Source organism: Doryrhamphus excisus, linkage group LG12, assembly GCF_037039965.1.
Source record: "Doryrhamphus excisus strain RoL-2023G ecotype Guam linkage group LG12, RoL_Dexc_Guam_v1.1, whole genome shotgun sequence".
NCBI classification, from domain to species: Eukaryota; Metazoa; Chordata; class Actinopteri; order Syngnathiformes; family Syngnathidae; genus Doryrhamphus; species Doryrhamphus excisus.
Genome location: NC_136368.1, coordinates 4,282,178 through 4,306,865, shown reverse-complemented (window position 1 = coordinate 4,306,865; position 24,688 = coordinate 4,282,178). Strand labels below are relative to the sequence as shown.

At 40.4% G+C, this 24,688-nt stretch overlaps 2 protein-coding genes across 10 annotated transcripts in view; one reads left to right on the top strand and one right to left on the bottom strand.

The window, feature by feature from the left end:
* Positions 1–6,436: 6,436 nt before the first annotated feature.
* On the bottom strand, positions 6,437–12,896 carry cmklr2 (chemerin chemokine-like receptor 2). The gene is made up of 3 exons (XM_058082187.2): positions 12,738–12,896; positions 10,746–10,866; positions 6,437–9,467 (listed from the first exon to the last, which is right to left on the bottom strand). Exon 3 carries the CDS (start codon positions 9,448–9,450, stop codon positions 8,365–8,367), a length of 1,086 nt encoding a protein of 361 aa, XP_057938170.2. The 5' UTR covers positions 9,451–9,467; positions 10,746–10,866; positions 12,738–12,896; the 3' UTR covers positions 6,437–8,364.
* The window catches only part of adam23b (ADAM metallopeptidase domain 23b), a 44,317-nt gene continuing 30,329 nt past the window's right edge, over positions 10,701–24,688 (top strand). For all 9 annotated transcript variants that reach the window (XM_078795494.1, XM_078795493.1, XM_078795497.1 and 6 more), the window contains exons 1-4: positions 10,701–10,838; positions 15,875–16,337; positions 16,791–16,996; positions 17,972–18,048. In XM_078795494.1, the coding sequence (XP_078651620.1) occupies positions 16,262–16,337; positions 16,791–16,996; positions 17,972–18,048 (359 nt within the window). In that variant the 5' untranslated portion in view covers positions 10,701–10,838; positions 15,875–16,261. The remainder of the gene's footprint in view (positions 10,839–15,874; positions 16,338–16,790; positions 16,997–17,971; positions 18,049–24,688) is intronic.

The window sequence follows — 24,688 nt, the reverse complement described above, 5'->3', positions numbered from 1 at the left end:
ATTAAGTATTTTTATGTAGAATAATGACTAAATTAAGTAAAATACAAATATAAGGCATTCAGGAGACACACTGGAAGACACTACATTGATATGTAGTGTTCTACACTGGTCACTAGGTGTCAGTAATGTTACTGTAATGTTGGGTGAGACACACAAGAAGCAGACTTGCTCGGAAAAACAGGCATTTTTGTAGGTTTGAATGATCTCAACACAGGCACAGTAATCTCGAACAGAGGCTACTGTCTATAAACGTAAAGGTGATTGATTATGGGATGCTACAGGGCCCTTAATAATGCTGCTATAAATGAGCGATGACTGTACTGTAATTTTTTTTGTTAAATTATATTTTTGAATGTGCTGTGGGCTGTAAACGGCCCCCGGACAGCACTTTGTATACTCCCTTGTTAGTAATACTCTCTTTTGTCTTTTGTCATCTTGAGCTTGCTGGCTCTTTCATAGCCTTGTCCATCACCTGAGAGGCTTTGCGTATCAGACCGGTGAATTTCAAATTTACACGCCTGTACGCATTATAGACACTGGAAATGGAGATCTAGCTGCACTCCTGTCACGTGAAAATGTTGTCCACGTTCATGGTTCAATGGGCAAAGTGTGAATCACTGCCTGAAAGTCAGAAACCTTGCTCAGAAGGCCGACTTAATAAGCTAAATTGTAGCTATAAGCTTTGGCAGGGGCTCCTTCCCTTCTAGAAACACTTGAAGGTTGAGAACATCTAACCTTGGACTACTTAAGGTAGTTGGCTTCCTCAGTGTCATCATCATCATCCATTAGTCTTTTACTTCATCAAGGGCGGTGTCAATTCATGAAGCTTAAATGACACAAAACTACACTTTTTCATAGATTTTTAAAAATGTTTTAAATCAAAATCGGGCTACACCTCAAATACTCCCAATGATGATCTTCCTGTCCTTCCTGGCGGGGCTTAGATGAGTCACAGCTACTGTGCATGGGCCTCTGTGTTCACATAGGTGTTACATTTCTCAGTATATGCAGCTCCGGGAAGTATGATATCACAGCCATTGGTGGACCTACGCCACCATGGTGACCTGGGAGGCTAAACAAGGATCACGGATCGCTGCGTCACCTCTGAAAATAGAGCGACACCAGACTAAACCAGTGAGACAGCGTAATTCCGTTACACAAGAAACATCAAGAAACACAGTTTTGCACCCTTCGTCCGTCATGATCAACTTTAGTGGGGCCCCTGTCAGAACGAGGCCCTTGGAATTGCCTTAACTTTTCCCCCTTGCTTACCATGCACAATGTGTGTAATTACTGTTAAGGGGGGCCTCTTATGCTCATTTTTTGACCCTTTGTATTGAGTTGTGGACTCCTGTAGAGCAGCTACACACAATAACCTGCGCAGAAAACTTTGTAGATCTTCCAGAATCTGCACCTGAACTTTCCCCCCTTGCTTACCATGCACAATGTCTGTAATTACTGTTAAGGGGGGCCTCTTATGCTCATTTTTCGACCCTTTGTATTGAGTTGTGGACTCCTGTAGAGCAGCTACACACAATAACCTGCGCAGAAAACTTTGTATATCTTCCAGAATCTGCACCTGAACTTTCCCCCCTTGCTTACCATGCACAATGTCTGTAATTACTGTTAAGGGGGGCCTCTTATGCTCATTTTTCGACCCTTTGTATTGAGTTGTGGACTCCTGTAGAGCAGCTACACACAATAACCTGCACAGAAAACTTTTTAGATCTTCCAGAATCTGCACCTATTCCCGCTGTATTTTTGCCTGGATTTGTGCTTCCAGACAAAATGGTCTGTTTTAATCTATTCCACCCACAGCTCCCCTCCGGGCACGCCCACTCCTCTGTGATTGGTCACAAATACCACGCCTTTTTCCACACTTAATTTTCCAACAATTACAACTTTACTGGTGGTTTTTGTTTCTGATACTATTATGAGTTTTTAAAAATGCTGTCTCTATTTCAACTTTATGCTACTAAAATTAAGTTTTTTTCTTCATAATATTACATTACTATTGTTTTTCTCATTATTTTATAGTTTTTTCTCTTCATATTTCAACTTTATTCTTGCGAAATTACTGCATTAATTTCCATGTTTGCTGTTGTTGTTGTTTTTTTGTAGTTATCTTGTTAAATTATATTTTTCCAAAGTACCGCAGGCCCTGAGCTGCAGTTTGGACACCTCTAGCCCATGCATGTTTTGCATTGAGTGCAGCTGCTAAATAAGTACCAGCACTTTGATAAAGAAGGTCAGAAACACTATTGAATAATAATAAGGGATTCAGGATTGTAATAATGACTTTCTTTATATTTCCTCATGTCATCTCTTTCTCTTTTTTCCCCCAGAAACGATACAGCAACGTATGGAAAGAGAGAGCTTAACTGCCGCTGAGAGGTAAAAACAGTCGACCTTGATAAATTATAAAGCTGTCCACTGGGATATCTTTGCGGGTAATGCAGCCAGCCTCAGCTCCTATAAGGACTGGAACCTTAGGTGGGTTCTCTCTGATAGCGTCCAGTCCTGGTGTGTACCCAAGATCAAGTGCGGCTGCTTGACTGGCAGCACTGCAGAGACAGCAAAAAAAAAAAAGTACATGTATTGTAGATTAAACAGTCACTTTTCCCACTCGAAGCTTTTCCGTTATATACTATTCTACCTGTGAAGCACATTGAGAACCTTCCAATTGTCCTCCACTTCACTGCTGATGTAAGCACTCCGTGTTAGAGTTGACACAGCTGCCATTATCGCAGCTTCATCCTCCCTGTTCAGGACAGGATGCTTTGCTTTAGCCGGCACCGTAGATAGCGACACACCGACTTAAGACCGCATCTTCCACGAGGGTGATAACATTTACTGACAAACAGCAAATTGGAGAAGTCACTTCCTGAGAGGAAGATAAGACATATTTCTCACGTGTACATTCATGTGCAAAAAATGAGGACACCCCATGGTGTAATTCCGTATGCATTGCGCACAAAGGGGTGAAAATTTGTCAAAGCGTGCATCCATACTGCGTTACCAGTTCTAGTATTTTTCTGCCAAATACACCACAGGCTGCACGGCGGTCGTGTGGTTAGCACGCAGATCTCGCAGCTAGGAGACCCGGGTTCAATTCCACCCTAAGCCATCTCTGTGTGGAGTTTGCATGTTCTCCCTGTGCATGCGTGGGTTTTCTCCGGGTACTCCGGTTTCCTCCCACATTCCAAAAACATGCTAGGTTAATTGGCCACTCCAAATTGTCCATAGGTATGAATGTGAGTGTGAATGGTTGTTTGTCTATATGTGCCCTTATAAAGAAGCATCACAGCAACGGTTAAAGATTTAGTTTGAATGCAAGTCACATCTGAAAAGTTGTCAGAAAAAGTACGAGTAAGTGCTCTCCGCGTACGATTTGCATCAGTTGGTCTTACCTCTCCAGTGCACAGCCACAGTCATTATGCTGACGGTTCAGCATGTTTTTTTTTTGAGTCCCCGCATCCATCAGGCCTCCCGCGACAGAACCAATAATGTGACCTTCAACTGTAGAATCAAAACCACAGGTAACAAATGATGGCACGCTGTTTCACTATGAATTTGCATACTGCACCAGCTACTTGACTCAGCATATCTTCCCAGGTTGAGATGCCCAGGCTCATTTTTCACCAAAAGCTGTCTGTTGCTGAAGAGCATCATAAGCAAAGCTCCAGAGAAAGAAGTAAGAATCTGCAGTTAGATCATTTTTAAACTACCAAAATAACTCATTGATGAAATAACATCTGGAGATGAAGTGAGCAGAAACTGACCACACGCACTAACCCACAATTGTACCGAGTTGTGGACTCCTATAGAGCAGCAGCACACAATTACCTGCACAGAAAGTTTTATAGATCTTCCAGAATCTGCACCTATTCCAGTTGTATTTCTTTTGGTATTTCTTTGGTCACACTCCTGAGTGCTTAGAAGGACTTCTGGTTTGTGCCGCTAGCTGTGAAACCAACTTTATAGCAGTTCATAAACGGTATATGAGTTGATCATAAATGATGACTTATCTTTTTTAAATGTCAGCTTTTAACATACAGTCAGATGTGTTAGATGCCGAATTCGATGCGGAAGTAGAGAGCGGACATTCTGAGGGTTCTCAAGAGAAGAGGTTACTTGAAGACGTCTCTCAATGGTAAGTAAGTAGCTTTAGCATTTTAGCGTTACGTTTTCTACAACATTGGTAACGTGTAATGTTTTTTTTTGCGGGACTACCAGTGTTTAAAAAAAAACTATTAACAACTATTAGCAACCCTACTCCCTGTATGCACACTCTATAATGCTACACCTTCAAGTGCTTTTGCTCCATGATGTTGGAGTCTTTAGGAATTGTAAGCAAAAAAATTTAAATCAAGTGCATCTGTATTGAGAAGCTGCATCAATTTAATCAGCTGAAAAATGTTTGATGCCAGTGTTTCCAGCAGCGTAGTGGGAATGTTGCTCCAAGTTCATGGATGGCATCCACTGTCTGCAACTAAACGTCCTTTGCCATTTATTCCTAAATGTTCTCAGCTGGATGTAGATCAGGGGAACATGCAAAATGGTCCAAAAAATTGAATATAGTATTTCAATCAATTCTCAATGTCTTCTCCTCTTCTCCACATGGTACTCATGTCTTTGGCAAAGCAAAAGCTCCCTATTAAGGTTCATTGCAGATGATGAGAGTGACTCACCACACACGAGTGTGCTGGTTCCGATATGTCATCATGGTTTTGACAAGCGCCCCAATGTTCTTGTCCTCCACTTGCTCTTTTATCCTCAGTGAAGCAACTTGCTCCTGTCACTTTGTTATTGCAGAGGCTGGTCCTTTGCACAAAACCATGAGCGATGAAACGATGCTTACATGGTTGGCTCTCTCAAGCAATGTTCCCTCTAAGTTGCATGCGTGTTCTCAGCTCACAACAAATCCATGCAGCGACCAAAAAGTAATCCAACCTGAATTGTAAATGGAATAAATACACAACAATTTATTCTGGACCATTTTTTTTCAACTCAGCGGTAACACATTTGCTTATTTGCATCATGTTGAATTGCATCATATCGCAAGAAATTGCACAATATTATATCGGATTACATTGATTTGAACTAAATGATTATCGTATCGGCGGCACGGCGGACGAGTGGTTAGTGGGCAGGCCTCACAGCTAGGAGACCAGGGTTCAATTCCACCCTCGGCCATCTCTGTGTGGAGTTTGCATGTTCTCCCCGTGCATGCGTGGGTTTTCTCCGGGTACTCCGGTTTCCTCCCACATTCCAAAAACATGCTAGGTTAATTGGCGACTCCAAATTGTCCATAGGTATGAATGTGAGTGTGAATGGTTGTTTGTCTATATGTGCCCTGTGATTGGCAGGCGCCTCTCGCCCCAAGACAGCTGAGATGTGTATCGAATCGTCCTCAGTGCTGAGATTCCCACCCCTAGTGTTTAGGACACGTGTGGCTTAGCCATTAACAGCCAGGGGCCAAAATGGCCCCCGTGCCGCACCTTGGACGCCCCTGCTGTAGATAGTGTTGCTGCAGTACAGTACAATACAACACGACCTGTGACTTCACAGCCAATGTTACATAGAACGAAATGAGTCCAATCCCCATGGCTAAAAACAAAGTGCACATTGAATGCTAAATGGGTCAGTCAGCACAAAGGCAAAGCCACGTATTGTCAGTAACAAACTCAATTAGTGACATTTTGTTAGCATTGCTGGCTGAAGCCGAGCTGACTTTGATCAAATTGGATGCTGGCAAACGCAACGGCTTCAGACAGAGTACACACACCACACAATTTCAAAATAAAAGTTTCAGAGACATGCTATATTTTCAAAATAGGTGCTGTGCGATACCACGTATTTCATTTTGAGTAAAATTCAGGCTGGTATTACAATCGGCAATACCGATCTCATATACTGTACAAACTAAAATTTATTCATTCATTCATTTTCTACCGCTTATCACCCTGGACTGGTGGCCAGCCAATCACAGGGCACATATAGACAAACAACCATTCACACTCACATTCATACCTATGGACAATTTGGAGTTGCCAATTAACCTAGCATGTTTTTGGAATGTGGGCGGAAACTGGAGAAAACCCACGCATGCACGGGGAGAACGAGGGTGGAATCGAACTCCAGTGTTCTAGCTGTGTGGCCTGCACACTAACCACTCGACCGCCGTGCAGCCCAAATTCAAATTGTGCCTGGTAAATTTTTTTAAGTAGTGTATTTCCTATCATAGACAGAAATTATTTGATTAATATTTCATTTATTTTATTTATATTTTTAAAACATAACGTTTATTGATGTCTGTAGGGTGATTTACAGCGCAGCCGAAAATTGTAATGTTCTGACGACAAAACATAATATTCAGAAGCATAAAACGGACAAATTAAAAGAAAAAATCTGTTATTTTTATTTTATTGCGGAAAAGTGATGATATGAGGAGATTACACTCATAATATTACAAACAAAGTTGTCAATTTATGAAAATAAAGTCATGTTTTGAGGATGTTACACATAAAATTGAAGCTGTTGACGATTCCAGCCACTGTTTTTAGGAAGAAGTGAAGCTACACAGTGTGGGAATGCCATGTCAACATTTTAAGTCAGAGTTCAACAGTGAGACATAACAGGAAGTGGCTGAATGTGTAATCAAGCCCTGCAGGGGGAAAAAAAAATAGATGCCCATCTGGACTTATGTCACCGTTCTGTCTAACTCACCACCAGGCCCGAGAAAGGATCATTTTATACACCAAGGTTCACAGCTTTAATGATGTAACCCACTTAATACTGTTAGAAAAACATCCAAACATTGTACAGTAGAGCACATTTATTAAGTGCATTTTTGTTGGAATATATTAAATGGAATACACATGTAAGATTTCTACAAATAATTAAAGTCTACTCTAGCAGCCAGTATACATTATGAAACAAATAGTGTGGAATATTACCGCTATTAACATAATTGTATCACACCTACTTCTCTTTAAAAGCAAAACAAATTTTAAAATCCCTTTATGGTTGTTGCAAATAATGTCAAACCAGAACTTTTAATGAAAGTGAAAGTTTACATTGCTCTATTTTATTTGACTATCCCAGAGATTTTGTACAGGGCACGGTATGCCTGTCACATTTCTATAAATATTTTACTATAGCTTGTCAAGAGACAAGCTAAATAATACTTGAGTTATAGCTTAGTCAGTGTAAAGCTTGTAGAGCAGGGGTCTCAAACACGCGGCCCGCGGGCCCGCAGGACACTAGTTTAATGTTAGTGCGGCCCGCGTAAGTTTGATATGGATGCTGTATGGTATCATGTACCCAGAAAAAATTATTACGTTTGATTAATGTTCATGTTAAAGGTTAAATAACTGTTAATAGTTATCCTCCCTATCCGTGTGGAAGTGGTAAGTTTTTGGCTATTTAAGTTGAAAGGAAATAACTTGAAGGCTACCGTTTAGGTCGCTAGCTCTCTAGTTTGCGAGTTAGCATGTGTCTCAAGACCCTGCAGTTGCGCAATATGTTGTAAATAAAAAAAAAGTATAAATGTGACTATAGTCGTGTTTTGTCATGTCTACAGGGCTCTAATAATGCTTTGTTCATTTTATTCTGAAAAAAATAATTTGTCTACCCACTAATTATATGTGGTTTCTTAAGTTTGGTGTTTTATTATTATTATTATATTTATTTATTTTTCATCTTATTTTGTGCAGAAAAATAAAAATTAAGATATTTGAGAACAGTGGAGTGTTTTATCAGAGCTTTTATTGTAGAAAATGGGCACCAAAGCACTGAAAAAGTTTGTATATTTTTCTGTTTTTAATAAATGTGTTTTTTTTGGGGGGGTGGGAAACCTGATGCGGCCCAGCCTTGCCCAGACCCTAGCTCAAGTGGCCCCCAGGTAAATTGAGTTTGAGACCCCTGTTGTAGAGTATTGCAGTATATTGTCCTTTTATGCCTCGGTAGCAGGCAGTGAACAAACTGTGTTGTTAAGTTAAATACAAGCATACATAATAGCTGTACTCGCTAGGGGGGAGCCCTGCTACCCTGCAGAGAAAATTCATTTCTACGTGCGATCTTGCTTTTTTTGCCAGTACCTGCATTATGTGCAATGTATAGCGACTGTGCAAACATTTGCGTCTGTTCAATATGAAACTATTTTATTGAGTTTGAAAAGTGTTACTTTTGTGTTTTGGCCTTAATACTCCTTCCTGTGCTTCATCGAGGCGTCACCATTGTGATGTAATAATCGGTTGAAGACATCAATTTGTACAAATTACAAAGAGCAAGGAAACACGTAACCGAGATGGAATGCTAATGTATGGCAGGTGATTATGACGTTTCTGTACACAACTGCAATCACAGAGTGGATGACGCCACAGGTTCCTCTGGTGCACTGTCCTGGTCTTGAGGTACCCCAGGCAGAGACTCCATTTCAGTCCCTGAGACAGACTGGCTGAGTTCTCTGAGTGAGCTTTTAGTTATGTCCAGGCATGCGCGTTTCAGGATGTGGCGGACCTTTTTCCCCAGAAGCATATAAAGCAGCGGGTTAATGCAGCTATTGAAAAAGCCCAAGCTGGTGGCCAGAGGAAACCCCATTTTCAGGACGTTGTGTAGATACAGCGAGGAATGTATGGATAGCTCCATCAGGCTAAAGATGTGGAAGGGGGCCCAGCATAAAAAAAAGGCCAGAACCATTGCAGAGACCGTTTTCGTGAAGTTGGAGAGCCGAACGGAGCCTTGAGATTGCGTCACCTTCATAGTGAGAAGCAGGCTGGTCACACATATAGCGGAGAAAGGCAGTAGAAAGCCCACTGTGGTACGGATGGAGACAATTAGAATGTGACTCACTGCTGCGGACTGTCCATCCTGTGCGTGGAAGTTATTAAAGCATATCACCTTGTTATGTAAGCGCACCGTATCCCGAAAGATGAGCGCCGGGCAGCTCATGACGGCGGCCGTGACCCATACACAAACACTTACGAGCCAGGCTCTCGCCACGGTCCGATACCTCTGAGACCAGTTGTGATGGACAAGCGATACGTATCTGTCAATGCTGAGCACGGTCAGGAACAGAACGCTCGCGTACATGTTCATCACCGACACAAAGGAGTTAATCTTACATATGGCCACACCAAAGTCCCAGTGGAAGTCCCGCAGGATGTAATCGATGTAGAAGGGCAGGAAGAGCACAAAGACAAAGTCGGCCAGTGCCAGATTGAGCAACCAAACGCTGTTCACGGTCCTTTTGCTCTTGCATCCCGTCACCCAAAGGACAGTTCCGTTTCCAATGAGGCCCAGCACAAAGGAAACCACATAGATGACCACTGAGATAATGTGTATCGCTTCTCTCTGCTTGTGGTCGACTTTAAGTTCTTCCATGTCACCGTACTCCATGTAGTAGTCGTAGCTGTAGTTTCCATAGTCCTCTCCGGAGTCAGCCATCACTGCTTGGAGGTTATCTGCAAGGGAAAATCTCATGGTGAGATCCATCTCTTTAAGACGGCCCGCAGTTGTTGGTTTTTTTACAAATACAATTAAGGGCTGTACGGTGGTCGAGTGGTTAGCGCGCAGACCTCACAGCTAGGAGACCAAGGTTCAATTCCACTCTGTGTGGAGTTTGCATGTTCTCCCCGTGCATGCGTGGGTTTTCTCCGGGTATTCCGGTTTCCTCCCACATTCCAAAAACATGCTAGGTTAATTGGCCACTCCAAATTGTCCATAGGTATGAATGTGAGTGTGAATGGTTGTTTGTCTATATGTGCCCTGTGATTGGCTGGCAGACCAGTCCAGGGTGTACCCCCGCCTCTCGCCCGAAGACAGCTGGGATAGGCTCCAGCACCCCACGCGACCCTCGTGAGGAAAAGCGGTAGAAAATGAAAATACAATTAAACAACAAAACAACAGCAGAAATTGAAAAAAAACAGCAGAATATTCATCTTAAACCAAAATGTGTCATCTTACAGGGAAGATTGTCATAATTTTACTATATAGTATTATATTATTAAGAAAAACATTTCACTTTTACAACCACCAAGCAGAAAATTTCAAGAAAAAAATGTATTTCCTGAAGTCCTAATATAAGAAAACAAAGTTGCAAATTTAGGAAAATTAAGTTGGGAAAAAGTTTTGATATTCTGAGAAAAAAGTCATAATATTATGAGAAAAAGTTGTCATTTTATGAGAATAAAGTCTTAATATTCTAAGGGAAAAAAAATAATTTTTAGAAACATAAATTTGAAAAATTTACGAAAAAGATGTTACTTTCTAAAATCAACAAAAAAAACAAAGAATGAAGTTGCACATTTTGGAAAATTAGGATGGGAAAAAAAAATTTGATATTATAATAATAGTCAAAATAATAGTTGAAATATTTGTGTTTTTTTGTTAAGTATTAAGTTGAAATATGAACTAAAGATTTTCTAAAGTTCTAATATTATGAGAAACAAAACAAAGTATGAAGTTACACATTTTGGAAAATTACGTTGATAAAAGTTGTAATTTATAAAGTAAAAAAAAAGGAGAAACAGTTCATACTGATTCTACCTTTTTTCACAGATAGCACACAGCTGAGATGCAGGCTGTTTTTTCCTGAACTACTACATACGTATGACTTCTTAGCATGCTGTATCTCCATTGGTTGGCTTACAAAATATCAAATATCAAAGTGACCTGTCCATCTATTGATTTTTCAGTGTGGAGACCGCTGATTTAAGAAAATGGTCAATAGCCCTGCATACCTCCTGAGTTGGACTCTCACAATTGGCTCTTCTCCAAAAGGATCCAGGAGCCACGACGACCCGTCTTGTGGATCATTCAGTTCCTGTGTTGAAGTGAGTGCTGGGTGTGTCCTGGGTAGGCCTGGAACATAATTTGAGCATCCATTTGGGTCAACGCTGTGGCAAGCGAGATGATGGTCGACAGACGAGGCAGGAAGAACCACAAGAGTATGAATCATTCTTAGATGGTTAAGGGACTTTTGGAAAGGAAGACAATAATTGTTGTGCAACGTACTTTTCCACTGCACACAGCATCATCAACAAGCTAGCAGGGTGAGAAGTTATCTTACTGTACGCTCTCAAGTTACAAGCACATTTTTAGATCTTTTCAATTCAAAATCAGTGATAAAATTGAAAAGAGATTGATGTTATTTGCTGTATTTTTAGGAGCTGGTACACTCATGGCTACTGCTTTTGAACTCTAGTCACTTGTACAGTCACTTGTACAGCTTAGGTAATTCCCGTATACCCACGGGTAAGTCAGGGTAACGTAGGTCCGCGTTTACTGAGTGCGGGCATAGTATGTCCGACAATAATTCACCTTTCCCGTGGAGTTTGGCAGATATTTCACAGCTAACAACCATTAACAGAGCAAAGCAGAGCTATGGCGAGGCACATGCACATGCCCATATAAGGAAATCCGGCTCCCTGTGACATCACAGGGTCCCAGTGTTAGAAAAAGCTCTCTGAAACGGAGCGTTTTGAGCCATCCCAAACTTCTTCCAGAGCTCACTTCCAAATGCGCAAACCTCCTTATCTGAAACTTTGGCACCGTTTAACACGAGAATAGAACATTCTAACTACATTTATAGGTCAGAAAAGTGGAAAAAGCAAAATAACAACAAATAAAATTTCATAGTACCGGGAAGTTGTAGCTGTTAAGCATGTAAGGGCATTTAGATCAACAATGATGCTGCTCCCAGATGTTATTAGCTAGTTAGCTAACTTGCTAATTGGGTAAAATTATGAAGTTTCATTAATGTTCATGTTAAAAGTTCAATAACTGTTAATACTGTTAATTTGAATCTGAAAAGGCGGCACGGCGGTCAAGTGGTTAGCGCGCAGACCTCACAGCTCGGAGACCAGGGTTCAAATCCACCCTCGGCCATCTCTGTGTGGAGTTTGCATGTTCTCCTCGTGCATGCGTGGGTTTTCTCCGGGTACTCCGGTTTCCTCCCACATGCTAGGTTAATTGGCGACCCCAAATTGGTATAATGTGAGTGTGAATGGTTGTTTGTCTATATGTGCCCTGTGATTGGCTGGCCACCAGTCCAGGATGTACCCCGCTTCTCGCCTGAAGACAGCTGGGATAGGCTCCAGCATCCCCCGCAACCCTCGTGAGGAAAAGCGGTAGAAAATGAATGATTGATTGATTTTCTTTATTCTTGATTTTTTTGTAGGGCATAGATAGCAGAAGCAAAAGCATTGAAGACAGTTTTTTTTATTTGTATTTTTTCTGTTTTTTTTTGTTGTTTTTTTTTAAACCTGATGCAGCCCAGCCTCACCCAGACCCTATAGCTCCAATGGCCCCCAGATAAATTGAGTTTGAGACCCCTGGTTTAAATAATTGGAAAATTGCTGTGATTTGATGAGAATAAAGTCAAAATATTACAGGAAAGTCGCCAAAATAAACTATATTTATGTAAATATTTTTGATGTTATTTTTAAAGTCATACTATCATAATAAACAAAAGAAAACTGTTATAATATTATGGGAATAAATACGTAATATTACGACAAGACATATTACAAAGAAGATAAAAAAATGGGGGGGGGCAAAAAGTGCAGGTCATACTAATAATACTAACAATAAACTGCATCTAAAATTTAGTTTTTCTTTGCATCCTTTCTTTTTTTCTTTGTGGCAAAAATACACTTAGATGTGTTGTTTACCTTTCATACAGAGATCTTTACTGTTTATATTCCCGAAGTCATTCAAAGTGGAAAGCTTACCAAGCACAGAAGCGGCACATGGAGGTTTGCTTTTATGGAACATCCAAACACGACGAACGTCCTTAGGTTACATTATCCCGAACCGTAAACGTCCCCCTGCAAAAAGCCCGTGTATGATCTTTCCGTGAGTCCATCCAAACTAAACTTTGTCGGCTCTTCCAGCGCGCTGGGATGTGTGTGTAGTGGGCGTGTCCCCGCTGACGCGTCACATGCGCACCACGGAGGGGAGCAATCCTATTGGTCGAAGGCACCGACAAAGAATGCCTTCATTCATTGGAGCTTTGGCTGCTTCTCACAGCCACCACCCGTCTCTCAATAAACAGGGAGTTTTTTTTTTAATGACAACCCGTAAATTTACTTTTAAATTAATGCAAACACGAACAATGTTCGCTTCCTGACTGATTCAGAATGCTTCCCTTTTAGAGAGCAGATTTAAGAAAGCAAGAATTCAGTCCGGAGTTTAAGGCACAATATTTGCTTTTTTGGGACTTCTGATGCTGAAATCACCTTCACACTTTGTACAGCGTGGCAGTGAGTGAAGTGTGAGTCGCACAGTCACACTTCCACAGGCAAAAGGAAATAAATATCAGTGGCAAATGTGCATTGGTGCTCTACTAGATCCAACAGCAGCTAATATATGTCTTTTTTATACTTAATACAGTCTTGATTCAGTTGCAAAGTGAACGTAAACACACCATACAGTGCCTTTCTTGGAGTACTAGTAATTGTCAATGGCTGTTTTTTTTAATCGGTGTGAGCCACACTCTAAAAATACAAATTTAAAAAGAAAAATTGAAAAAGAAACCCCAACAAGAGCAAAAATGGAAAAATCAACAGTCCTTTTACAAGAATAAAGTCAAAATATTAAGAGATAAAGAGAATAAAGTCAGGATAGTATGAGGAAAAATAACATCATTTTAGTAGTATAAAGTTGAAATATTAATAAGAAATAAGAAAAATTGTTAATTAAAAAAATCCAACAAATAAAGTTAGAATTTTGGGGAAAATTAGGTTCGAGAAAAAGTAACAATATTCAGAGCATAAAGTCAAAATATTATGGAATGTTATGGTGGAACATAAAAAACAACAGTAATGGAAAAGAACTGGTGTAATTTTACAAACAAAAATTTTAATTTGAAAAAGTTGAAAAAAATGGAAAAAGTTGAAAAATAAATCATTTTAAAGAATCAAACAAAACAACACAGCATCATAATTTTTGGAAAATTATGTTGGTGGAAAAAGTTCAACATATTATGGAATGTTATGGTGGAACATAAAAAAACAACAATAATGGAAAAAACAGATGTCATTTTACAAAAAAAATGTAATATGAAAAAGTTGAAAAAAACTGGAAAAGTTTTAAAAAAAATCATTTTTAAGAATCAAACGAAACAACACAACGTCGTAATTTTTGGAAAATTATGTTGGGGGAAAAATTATTTTGAGAATAAAGTGAAAATATTATAAGAATAAAGTCATAATATTATGAAACCATACATAAAAAGTGAAGTTGATACTAATGGGCTTTTTCTTATATCAAAATCTTAGCACAGCTACTTGTGTTGCGTTACAAAATATCAAAGTGACCATTACATGCTTTCATTTTTTACTTTGTGGCCCTCGCTGGAAAGAGTTTGGACACTCGGGGCTTTGTGTGTCTGTGTGGACTTCCCGTTCATGCCAGCTCTCTTGCTACATTTTTGGAAGTCTGCCACCAGGAGCTTACGAGGTCTGACCTCAAAGATTGTTCCAATCAAACGTACACAACAAACATGGCTGACAGCCACGATAAGCTTCTACAGTAGTACATTGGTTTTTCCAACGCCCTTGTTTTCACATGATTGAGTTTTCCATGAGAAGTTATCATACAGTATTGTAGTACTGTACTGTAGTACAGTAGTGTCCGAACGAAGAATCTCTTAGTTTATGGTTCAGTCTTGTTGCATTATTAATACACTTGTTGACCTATCATATTATTTTTCAGTACCAATGCTTTAAAGTAGCCAATGCTGGGTAGTCCATGCTGGATATCAAGAGTATGTTGACTCCTCCTTGTTTACTTCTCCGACGAACATGGCAAAATGTTGTTAGAAAGAGGGCCGCAAGCTACCTAGCATGCCTTGAGGCAGGAAAATACGGGTGTAGGTATTCGTTGGTACGCCACATGGTGCAGTCGGCAGGGTACTTTGTGCGTCATAGGTGTTGGATGGCTTTTTTATACAAGCTACTGATTATTATTATATTATTATATATTATATTTTGGGGACTCAAGCTTGCCACAATAGCACTGCAAGTCCGGATACACTTTGCATGTCAAAGGCTTTAAAAAAAAAGGGTCCTGACGTCCTGCAAACGTCAGTCTTTGCTCTTTAATTTCATTTTTGCTGTTTTTTTTTTTTTTTTTTTTCAAAATATTTAAACTTTCTTCTCGGAAATTAAATTCTTGTAATTACAACTTTATTCCCATCATATTTTGACTTTATTATTTTCATATCATAACCTTTTCCCCCAACTTAATTTCCCCCAAATTGACAAGTTTGTTGTTTATCATAATTTCATGACTTTAAAATAAAACATATTTTACTTTAATATTTAAAATGTTTGCAACTAAAATGATATATTTTCTGATAATATTTATTGTCATGAAATTACATCTTTTTTGTTAGATTTGTACAGCTTTTTTCACGAATATTTTGCCATTAATCTTGTAAGATTATATAATGATTTTTCTGTTATTGTTTTTCAATTTTATTCAACTTTCTGCTCCCAATATTATGACTTTATTATCATAATATACCTTTTCTCTTAACGCGTGTTTCTAGTAGTTGCAATTTTATTAGTTGTTTATCATTTTTTTGTTTTTTTATTTTATTTATTTATTATTATTTATTTTATTATTTAATTTTAAAAATATTTATTTATTATTATTTATTTTATTACTTTGCTTATATTTTGATAATGTGCTGTGGGGCCAATAAAAATAATCCAGCGGGTCGCACTATGGACACCCATGCTCTCGAGGAATATTTGCATCTGCGGATTGCTATGATATGCTGTGATGTACCAACCAACTACTCCCATTTTTTTTCTTTTGTTAGCATATTTCAGTGAACCCAGCTTTCCTCTTTTCTTCCCAGATCACCTACGTGTCCTTCATTTAACCATCCTGTGCACCCACTTCCTGTTTCCGGGTTGCACAAAGTGTGTGCATGTGCCCTGCTCGGCATGGACGGAGGACTTCTTTGTGCACATCGAGGAGGAGTCTGCTTGACTTCTAGGAGCTGCTTGGTTGGCCACCGCCTTCCCCGCTCTCACCCCTCCCTTCTCCTCCTCCTCCTCCTCCTCCCATCATCTGCAGCGGCAGCAGCAGCAGCAGCAGCAAGCACCCCAGTGCCTCCCGGACCTATGAAGAAAGCCCTCCCTCCCCATCAGTCTGCTCGGCACCTCCCTGCCACGATGGGCTGCCAGCTCCACGCTATGTTGTTGTGTTGATATCGAGATATTTCAGTCATCAAATATGAATCATGCGTTTGATATTTCTGGCCACTTTGCTCGTCAGCATCCTCACGCTTTGGCTTCACGCATCGCTAGCGTCATCCGGTACGTACCGCTGCATGATTTCATGTAACCACTCGCATCCTGTACTGTACTGTACTGTACTGTACTGTAGTCTACTGCATGTTTGGGTACTCGTTGCTTTTTGATCTAAAGAAGGGAGGACAGTGTGTCTCTGTGCTGCGACTTTGAGGTGAGCTAGTGTAGGAGGGTTCATACAACATCCAGTCTTTTGTTCCATGTTTTGCTAGAAATGTGCTCGCATTTATACACAAGTGTTATGACTACTGTACTTTTAAAGCTAGAATGTCTTTGGGAAGTGGAACATAACACCGTCATAATGAAATGAACACTGTAATATTAATATGCAGAAAAAAAGTCATTCTCAAGGGATTGCAATGACACCCTGGACCCCCCCTTACCTTGGTGTGATTATCACGACTTGAGGATGACAGCTGGCTCAGGTGTGTGTATGTGTGTGTGTGTGTGTGTGTGCAGTTTCTCACAGAGCAGAGGACAAGGTTGAGAAGGACGCAGTGCCGGTGAAGCAACAGGCAACTGCAGCACCTGCTACTGAAAACACAACAGCAGCCGAGTATGTGATCGCTTACCCATCTCGTCTCATCTACTACCTAAACGAGGGTTCGGAGAGCACCCATCGTGACCTGGACACAAAGGCCAGGGGCCAGGCCGCGGGAGGCCAGGTAAGCCGAATAAACAACACACACCAAGCCAGATGATATTTTGTTACCATCAGCAGATCACGTCACGGCGATGCTGCTTACTGGCTTACCGTCTTCCAGCTTTTTCCACATGCATAAACAGCACCCGAAAGTCATGCTGCGTGGTGCTGAAGGAAAGCTGCAGACAAGCAGAATCACCATCTGTCATTTCTTCACCACACATCTGTGTGTGGCGTCCAGCAGGCAGGATGGATGGCTAACTTGTCTGCAGCTCTCATTAACACAGTCCACGTCTGTCCACCCCACAGCAGGGGTGTCTAAACTTTTTCCACAACATATTGCTATGCTACAAAAATGACAATGACAATGATTATGAGTTTATTCTCCTAAAATAGAGCCTTTCGAACCCTTGTCACAATCTGCGTTGTTGCCCGAGTTTTGTTTTGTTTCACTATGTAAGCCGCGCAGCGGCACGGCGGTCGAGTGGTTAGCGCAGACCTCACAGCTAGGAGACCAGGATTCAATTCCACTCTCTGCCATCTCTGTGTGGAGTTTGCATGTTCTCCCCGTGCATGCGTGGGTTTTCTGCGGGTACTCCGGTTTCCTCCCACATTCCAAAAACATGCTAGGTTAATTGGTGACTCCAAATTGTCCATAGGTATGAATGTGAGTGTGAATGGTTGTTTGTCTATATGTGCCCTGTGATTGGCTGGCGACCAGTCCAGGGTGTACCTCGCCTCTCGCCCCAAGACAGTTGGGATAGGCTGCCCAAGAGCAGTCCACTCCTGGCTCAACATCCAATCATCTCCAGCATCTCCAGCATCTCCAGCCAGCACAGTAAAACACTGCAGATTCTTCTTTTAAGATGTGTTGCAATCTACTTCTTCTTGTGCTTCGCATTTTTATTCCCTTTGGGTCATTTGAATGATGAGGTGCCACCGCACTTAATTTTAACTACAGCAATCAAAACAGTGACGTGTTTTTCTCTCCTTACAGGCAATCCACCTTGCTCAGGTTAGCTTCCAGCTAGAAGCCTTTGGCACCCCATTTGTTCTGGATCTGACACTGAACAAGTAAGCGCACCTCTCTGTTATTTTTGTTTTGTAACGTAAAACGTAAAACATAAAACGATCTTAATTCATGTCCATGTTCTGTTTGCACAACCACGCTCACTGACAAATAAACAAATGACCCACAGCCAGTAAAAGCATAACTCAATCGGAGCCTGGCGGTTGTTAGTCATTTTCAGACTGTGGTTTGTCCTTTGGTGAGAGCATGTCTCCCATAACAGCAAATGCAAGTATGGTTAGAAGCTGCACCGCTGTTGTATTTCTGTCCACATTGTGGTGAACGAGCACTATGGGATATTAAAGGAAACTGTAAAAATATCCATTCTAACACACTGCAGTTCTTAATAGAGATGATTCATACTGGCTGTGTACCAGTATCTGATATTGTCCAACACTTCATGACGGGTACCGATACCGGTAGTCATGTACCCCTTTCAGACAATTTGAGCTTCACTTTTGTGTTCATTCATGAAAGCTACGGTTTTAATCTGCATATTCATTTAATACCAAATTGAAGTGGAAAGATAAAGTGATATCGAAAGTACAAAAATATATGCAACCAACGATAAAACCTCATTTTGGGGGGAAACCTGATGTGGCCCAGTCTCACCCAGACGCTAGCTCCAGTGACCCCCAAGTAAATTGAGTTTGAGACCCCTGGTTTAGACTAAACATGGGAGGAGACGAAAAACTCTTATTTTTTCTGATTATGTCTTCTATGTTGTGTAGTAGCAATGTAAAGGTGACTATAGGGGTGTTATTTCATTATCTACAGGGCTCTAATAATGTTATAAAACATATTTACAAGGTCATAAACAGGTTTTCTATGCTCTATCGCCGAAAATATTTGTTTTAGAAATTCACCAACCAGATAACCCCGATAATTATTTGAAACATTTTGCTTCTACAAAATTAAAAATCATTAAAAAATAGAAGTGTCTTCATACTGTTTAACTTCTGATCTGATACCGATATTGCAAACTTGAAGGTCGGGCAATACCAATATCAAGGATCGAACCTTCCGATTTCTTGAGGACCTGCTCTGCCTCCTGAGCCACTGTCACCCCGGCATGATCTCATAACTCACCCTTGTCCAACCCTGCATGAAAATCGGCTTAGTATTTCTTCCTTAATCATACTCACAAACAAATAAATATACTTAGTATCAGTAAAGACATAATTAAAGTGTCAGGCTTGAAGAAGAAGGGGGCCAAGAATTTTTATTTGGCTGAATAGAACATTTGTCAAAGGTAACGACATTCAGAGCCGTACCTGCCAAAGCCTTATAGAATGAAAGAGAAACCGCCGTGCAAGCTTATTTTTTTGTAAGGATCAGATCTTTAATGAGCTTTAATTAGCTTCATTCAAAACGGCCATTCTGCAGATCACTGTCCCGTTCGGAGACACGAGGCTCCGGACACTCAATGATATTGATTCAGTTCCTTCACTGAGTAGCCGCTCTTCGTATGTGAGGGCTTAATGTGCATGTGTACAAGGATTTTAAAATGCTAATTGAATCTCATGGCTCTTAATGCGATTTTCAAGCTATTCTGTTATAAGATATGATCATTGTACACCGACTTCATGGCTGAGTGGTATCAGATATCAAGGCTGCTTTGTAACCAGTGGCGAAAGTTTTACTCTGCAAAATAATTGTCACCCCACGAGGCAAAGGAAAAGTGTGCTTTTCGGCAGCTGTGCCAATAATGGAGATTTCAGAAATGTTGCCTTGTTGGTGACCAGTGGGAGACTTTATTTACCTCTGCTAAGGAGGGAATGTTTTCACCTGCGTTTGCTTGTTTGCTGTATTGCTCAGAAAGTTGCACACGCGTGCAATGAAATCTGGAAAATTGGTGATTTACACCAGGGGTTCTCAAACGGTCTCAACCACTTTTAAGAAAGTCATTTTCATTTTTTATTATTTGTTGCAATTTTATGTACATAAGTCATTTGCATTATTATTTTTAACACTTTTAGGTTATTTAATTTTAAACATTAATTAATCTTAAAATTTTACACTTTTATTTAAATCATTTTAATGTGTACATATATGTTTTTACACTTTCAGCCATTTTTATATTTTTTCACTTTTCAGTCATTTTTATTTTGTTTGTTCATTTTATTTATGAATATTCATTTCAGGGCGGCACGGTGGTCTAGTGGTTAGCGCGCAGACCTCACAGCTAGGAGACCAGGGTTCAATTCCACCCTCGGCCATCTCTGTGTGGAGTTTGCATGTTCTCCCCGTGTATGCGTGGGTTTTCTCCGGGTACTCCGGTTTCCTCCCACATTCCAAATGCTCATTTTTTGACCCTTTGTATTGGGGTGTGGACTCCCATAGAGCATCTACTAGATCTTCCAGAATCTGCACCTATTCCAGCTGTATTTCCTTTGGATTTGTGCGTCCCAAGGCTGCACAGTGGAATAGTGGTTAGTGGGCAGGCCTCACATCTTGGAGACCTGACTTCAATTCCACCCTCGGCCATCTCTGTGGAGTTTGCATGTTCTCCCCGTGCATGCGTGGGTTTTCTCCGGGTACTCCGGTTTCCTCCCACATTCCAAAAACATGCTAGGTTAATTAGCGACTCCAAATTGTCCATAGGTATGAATGTGAGTGTGAATGGTTGTTTGTCTATATGTGCCCTGTGGTTGGCTGGTGACCAGTCCAGGGTGTACCCCGCCTCACGGCCGAAGACAGCTGGGATAGGCTCCAGCACCCTCGCGACCCTCGTGAGGAAAAGCGGTAGAAAATGAATGAATGAATAATCTTAACATTTTACACTTTTATTTAAATCATTTTTATGTATACATATATGTTTTTACACTTTAAGCCATTTTTATATTCTTTCACTTTTCAATCATTTTTATTTTGTTTGTTAATTTGATTTATTTTATGAATATTCATTCCATTTTTATTGATGTCAAACTAATTATTCCATTATTATTGCCATTATTGCCATATATTATTGCCATTGCCATTATTCCACGTTCAAAGTGCATTTTAGAGGAATTTAGTCAAGGAAATGAGGAAGAATATAACTACATGCATGCAAATAATGCATAAATTGTAATTACATTTTAAAAATATGACAAAATTGGATATTTCACTTATAACTGTCCAGTGAATACACACTAAGTTGGAACATGATGTCCACACTAGGGGTACGGGTGAAGCACAGGACGGTCCATAACTTGGTATTTAGGCTATGGGTTCGGTATATTTTTTGTTTTTAAAGACAGCAAGTTTTCACAACCTCCGTTTTTACCGGTGTTCCCTATACTATACCATAGCATTCATTCTCATTTTCATTCATCCAGTTTCGGTATCATAAAGGTTTGATATAGGTGCCATGTGCCGTCTGTACGAAGGCTGTTTGACAATGTTTGTCTTGTACAATCAGACGGGGAAAGTACTGCCTGACCTTCATCTCTCTGCTCTTGTCGGGGAGGTTATCTTTGACATACACATGCTAACTTCAGCTTTTTGTGTGTGAGAGAGGAGTTTCAATTCTGCTTGCTATTACAGCCGTGACAGCCCTGATCTATATATAGACAGATCCGCACTTTATCTGCTTACCTCCTAATTCACCCGAGAGTTTTGATTGAAAACATTTATCTTGTCTGTCCTCCTAATAACTGCTACCACGGTAGTATCGTATTTCGTTTTAGTCGAGTGGCAAAATATCGGAAAAAGCTTTCATTTCACTGTAGTGTGGTTGCTACAGTTATAATAATAGAATAATAATAATTTATTCTAAATTATTTCAATTATTTGTACAAATTACTGTTTACGCGGTACATTGTTCATATTTGAGGGCATCTATTTATTCTCCACATTATTATTTATTATTTATTATTTATTATTTATTATTTATTATTTATTATTTATTATTTATTATTTATTATTTATTATTTATTATTTATTATTTATTATTTATTATTTATTATTTATTATTTATTATTTATTATTTATTATTTATTATTTATTATTTATTATTTATTATTTATTATTTATTATTTATTATTTATTATTTATTATTTATCCATCTATCCATCTATCTATCTATCACATAATATTAATTTGTCACGAGTGTCGCGGGGATGCTGTCTTCGGGTGAGAGGCGGGGTACAAACTGGACTGGTGGCCAGCCAATCACAGGGCACATATAGACAAACAACCATTCACACTCACATTCATACCTATGGACAATTTGGAGTCGCTAATTAACCTAGCATGTTTTTGGAATGTGGGAGGAAACCGGAGTACCCGGAGAAAACCCACGCATGCACGGGGAGAACATGCAAACTCCACACAGAGTTGGCTGAGGGTGGAATTGAAGTCAGGTCTCCAAGATGTGAGGCCTGCCCACTAACCACTATTCCACTGTGCAGCCTTGGGAAGCACAAATCCAAGGATTTTGGAGAAAACCCACGCATGCACGGGGAGAACATGCAAACTCCACACAGAGATGGCCGAGGGTGGAATTGAACTTGGATCTCCAAGCTGTGAGGCCTGCGCGCTAACCACTCGACCGCCATGCATGCAAATATGCTCCAGAAAATATTTTGGGATATTTTGAAACCCCCTGGTCTAACCAACTATGCAGAGTTTACCGTTGTCTTGCCAACACCATGTACGACCTTCAGCGAGACCCTGAGGATTGGCACCGGCAGTCTGAAACCCTTCCAGTACTGTCTGGTATTGCAACTGCTACTTTATGAAAGGAAAACCACACCTTCAGACTCGTGAACAAGGCCTCTCAAAACCACAAACCAACTCCCACACACTCCTAAGACCTTGCTCGCCAATGTCTGAACATTTTCTTGCCATTCAGTAGCTCTTTGACTCTCATTAGCTTGAATTTAAATATGCTCCGACCATGGAGAATCCCCTGCCCAATTCCCAATCAACCAGCTACGTACCCTCTGAGAAGGGCGGGCATCACTCAGGTTCTTTCTATCTTTCTTGCTTTCTTTCTATCGAGCAGTTTCCACGCCCGTCCAGACAGTCACAAAGACCTTCACTGAGTGTTTGTAGATGTGCCGTGTATTCAGACGAAGAATTGAACATGTTGTGACCAGCAATCGGAACGGATTATTTCCATGTGTTGGAGGTGTGATTTGATATGATTCCAGACAGAACCTCCTGCTATTTTTTACACTATCCCTCCCTGCTTCTGATGCACGGTGGCACATCCTCACACACGCCTCACTTCAACAACAGAGCACTTCAAGGTGCTCACATTCCAGCAGCCAATCCACCGTGCACTTCAATTCCACCCACCAACCCGTGCATACACACACACACACACACACACACACCATTACTTCTTGGCGTGGCCCACTCTCCACTCTCTGCCTCGTGTGTCAGGCTAAAAATAACACCTCACTCAGGAGCCACTCTCACGCCTTGAGCATCCTCTCGTAATGTTGTACTTCCTGCTTGCATGCTCTGGTAGCATCACTCACAAATGTCATGCTGCTGGTGTGTGTCACAGGACAAAATCCGCCAGGTTGTCCGTCTTCTGCTACAACGCTGCCACATTCCCATAGAAAGGTGGATGTCGTTCATTTGTGAGGCTACTCCAGGGAAGAAAAAAAAATCACTGCCATTGTGGCAAAAATTGCACATTCCATTGGAAGTCAGCTCACAGATTGAATGTACGTGATGATGATGATGATGATGGACGCCGACACTGAGAGCTTTACAGGAGGGCATTTTTGTTCAAGGTGAAGATGAGGCTTCATAGTCATCTGTCATGCTCATTTCGAGCTTTCAGTTGACGTGAATCTTCATCTTCTGTCATCTTCAGTGTTCTCGTGGTGACCCACAATATAGTTAGGACATTCACCAGAGGGTTGTACCTTGGGGGGTGGGGGGGGGATTCACTACATCTTGCTAAACCGCTGTTGCCTTGTGAAGTGTAGAGTTTGTTGTTGATTTTCTTCATCCTCTGCTTCTCCACATTGGTGACCCCTACATGATGATACACAAAAACTGCATCCCAACAGTAGTTTTACATATTATATGTTTTTTTTGGTAGATTGCAGCGATTGAATATTTTTGTAATTTTCTTCGATTAATCAAGTTATCAGAAAAAACTAAGCACAATTATAAATACATAAGAGCAAATAAAACATTTCACTAAATAATGACTTTCTAAATAATAACCTTCTTTTTGCAGTGGAAATAAACCCTGTATGAAGTCACGTTACCATCGTAATAAAACTGCCACGCATTCGACAGTAGTCATAATTAAGAGAAAGCTAGCCCTCCACAGGGCTAACGTTATGTTCGCATGGCACTATAAGCTTAATCTCACCAATTAATTTAACCTTGTCTCGGATCTTTGCTCCATTCCGAAGGAGTTGATACAACTCAGCATAGCACAGCATAGCATAGCATAGCATAGCATCACATAACATAACATAACATAACATAACATAACATAACATAACATAACATAACATAACATAACATAACATAACATAACATAGCATAACATAGCATAACATAGCATGGCATAGCATAGCATAGCATAGCATGGCATAGCATAACATAGCATGGCATAGCATAGCATAGCATAGCATAGCATAGCATAGCATAGCATAGCATAGCATGGCATAGCATAGTATAACATAA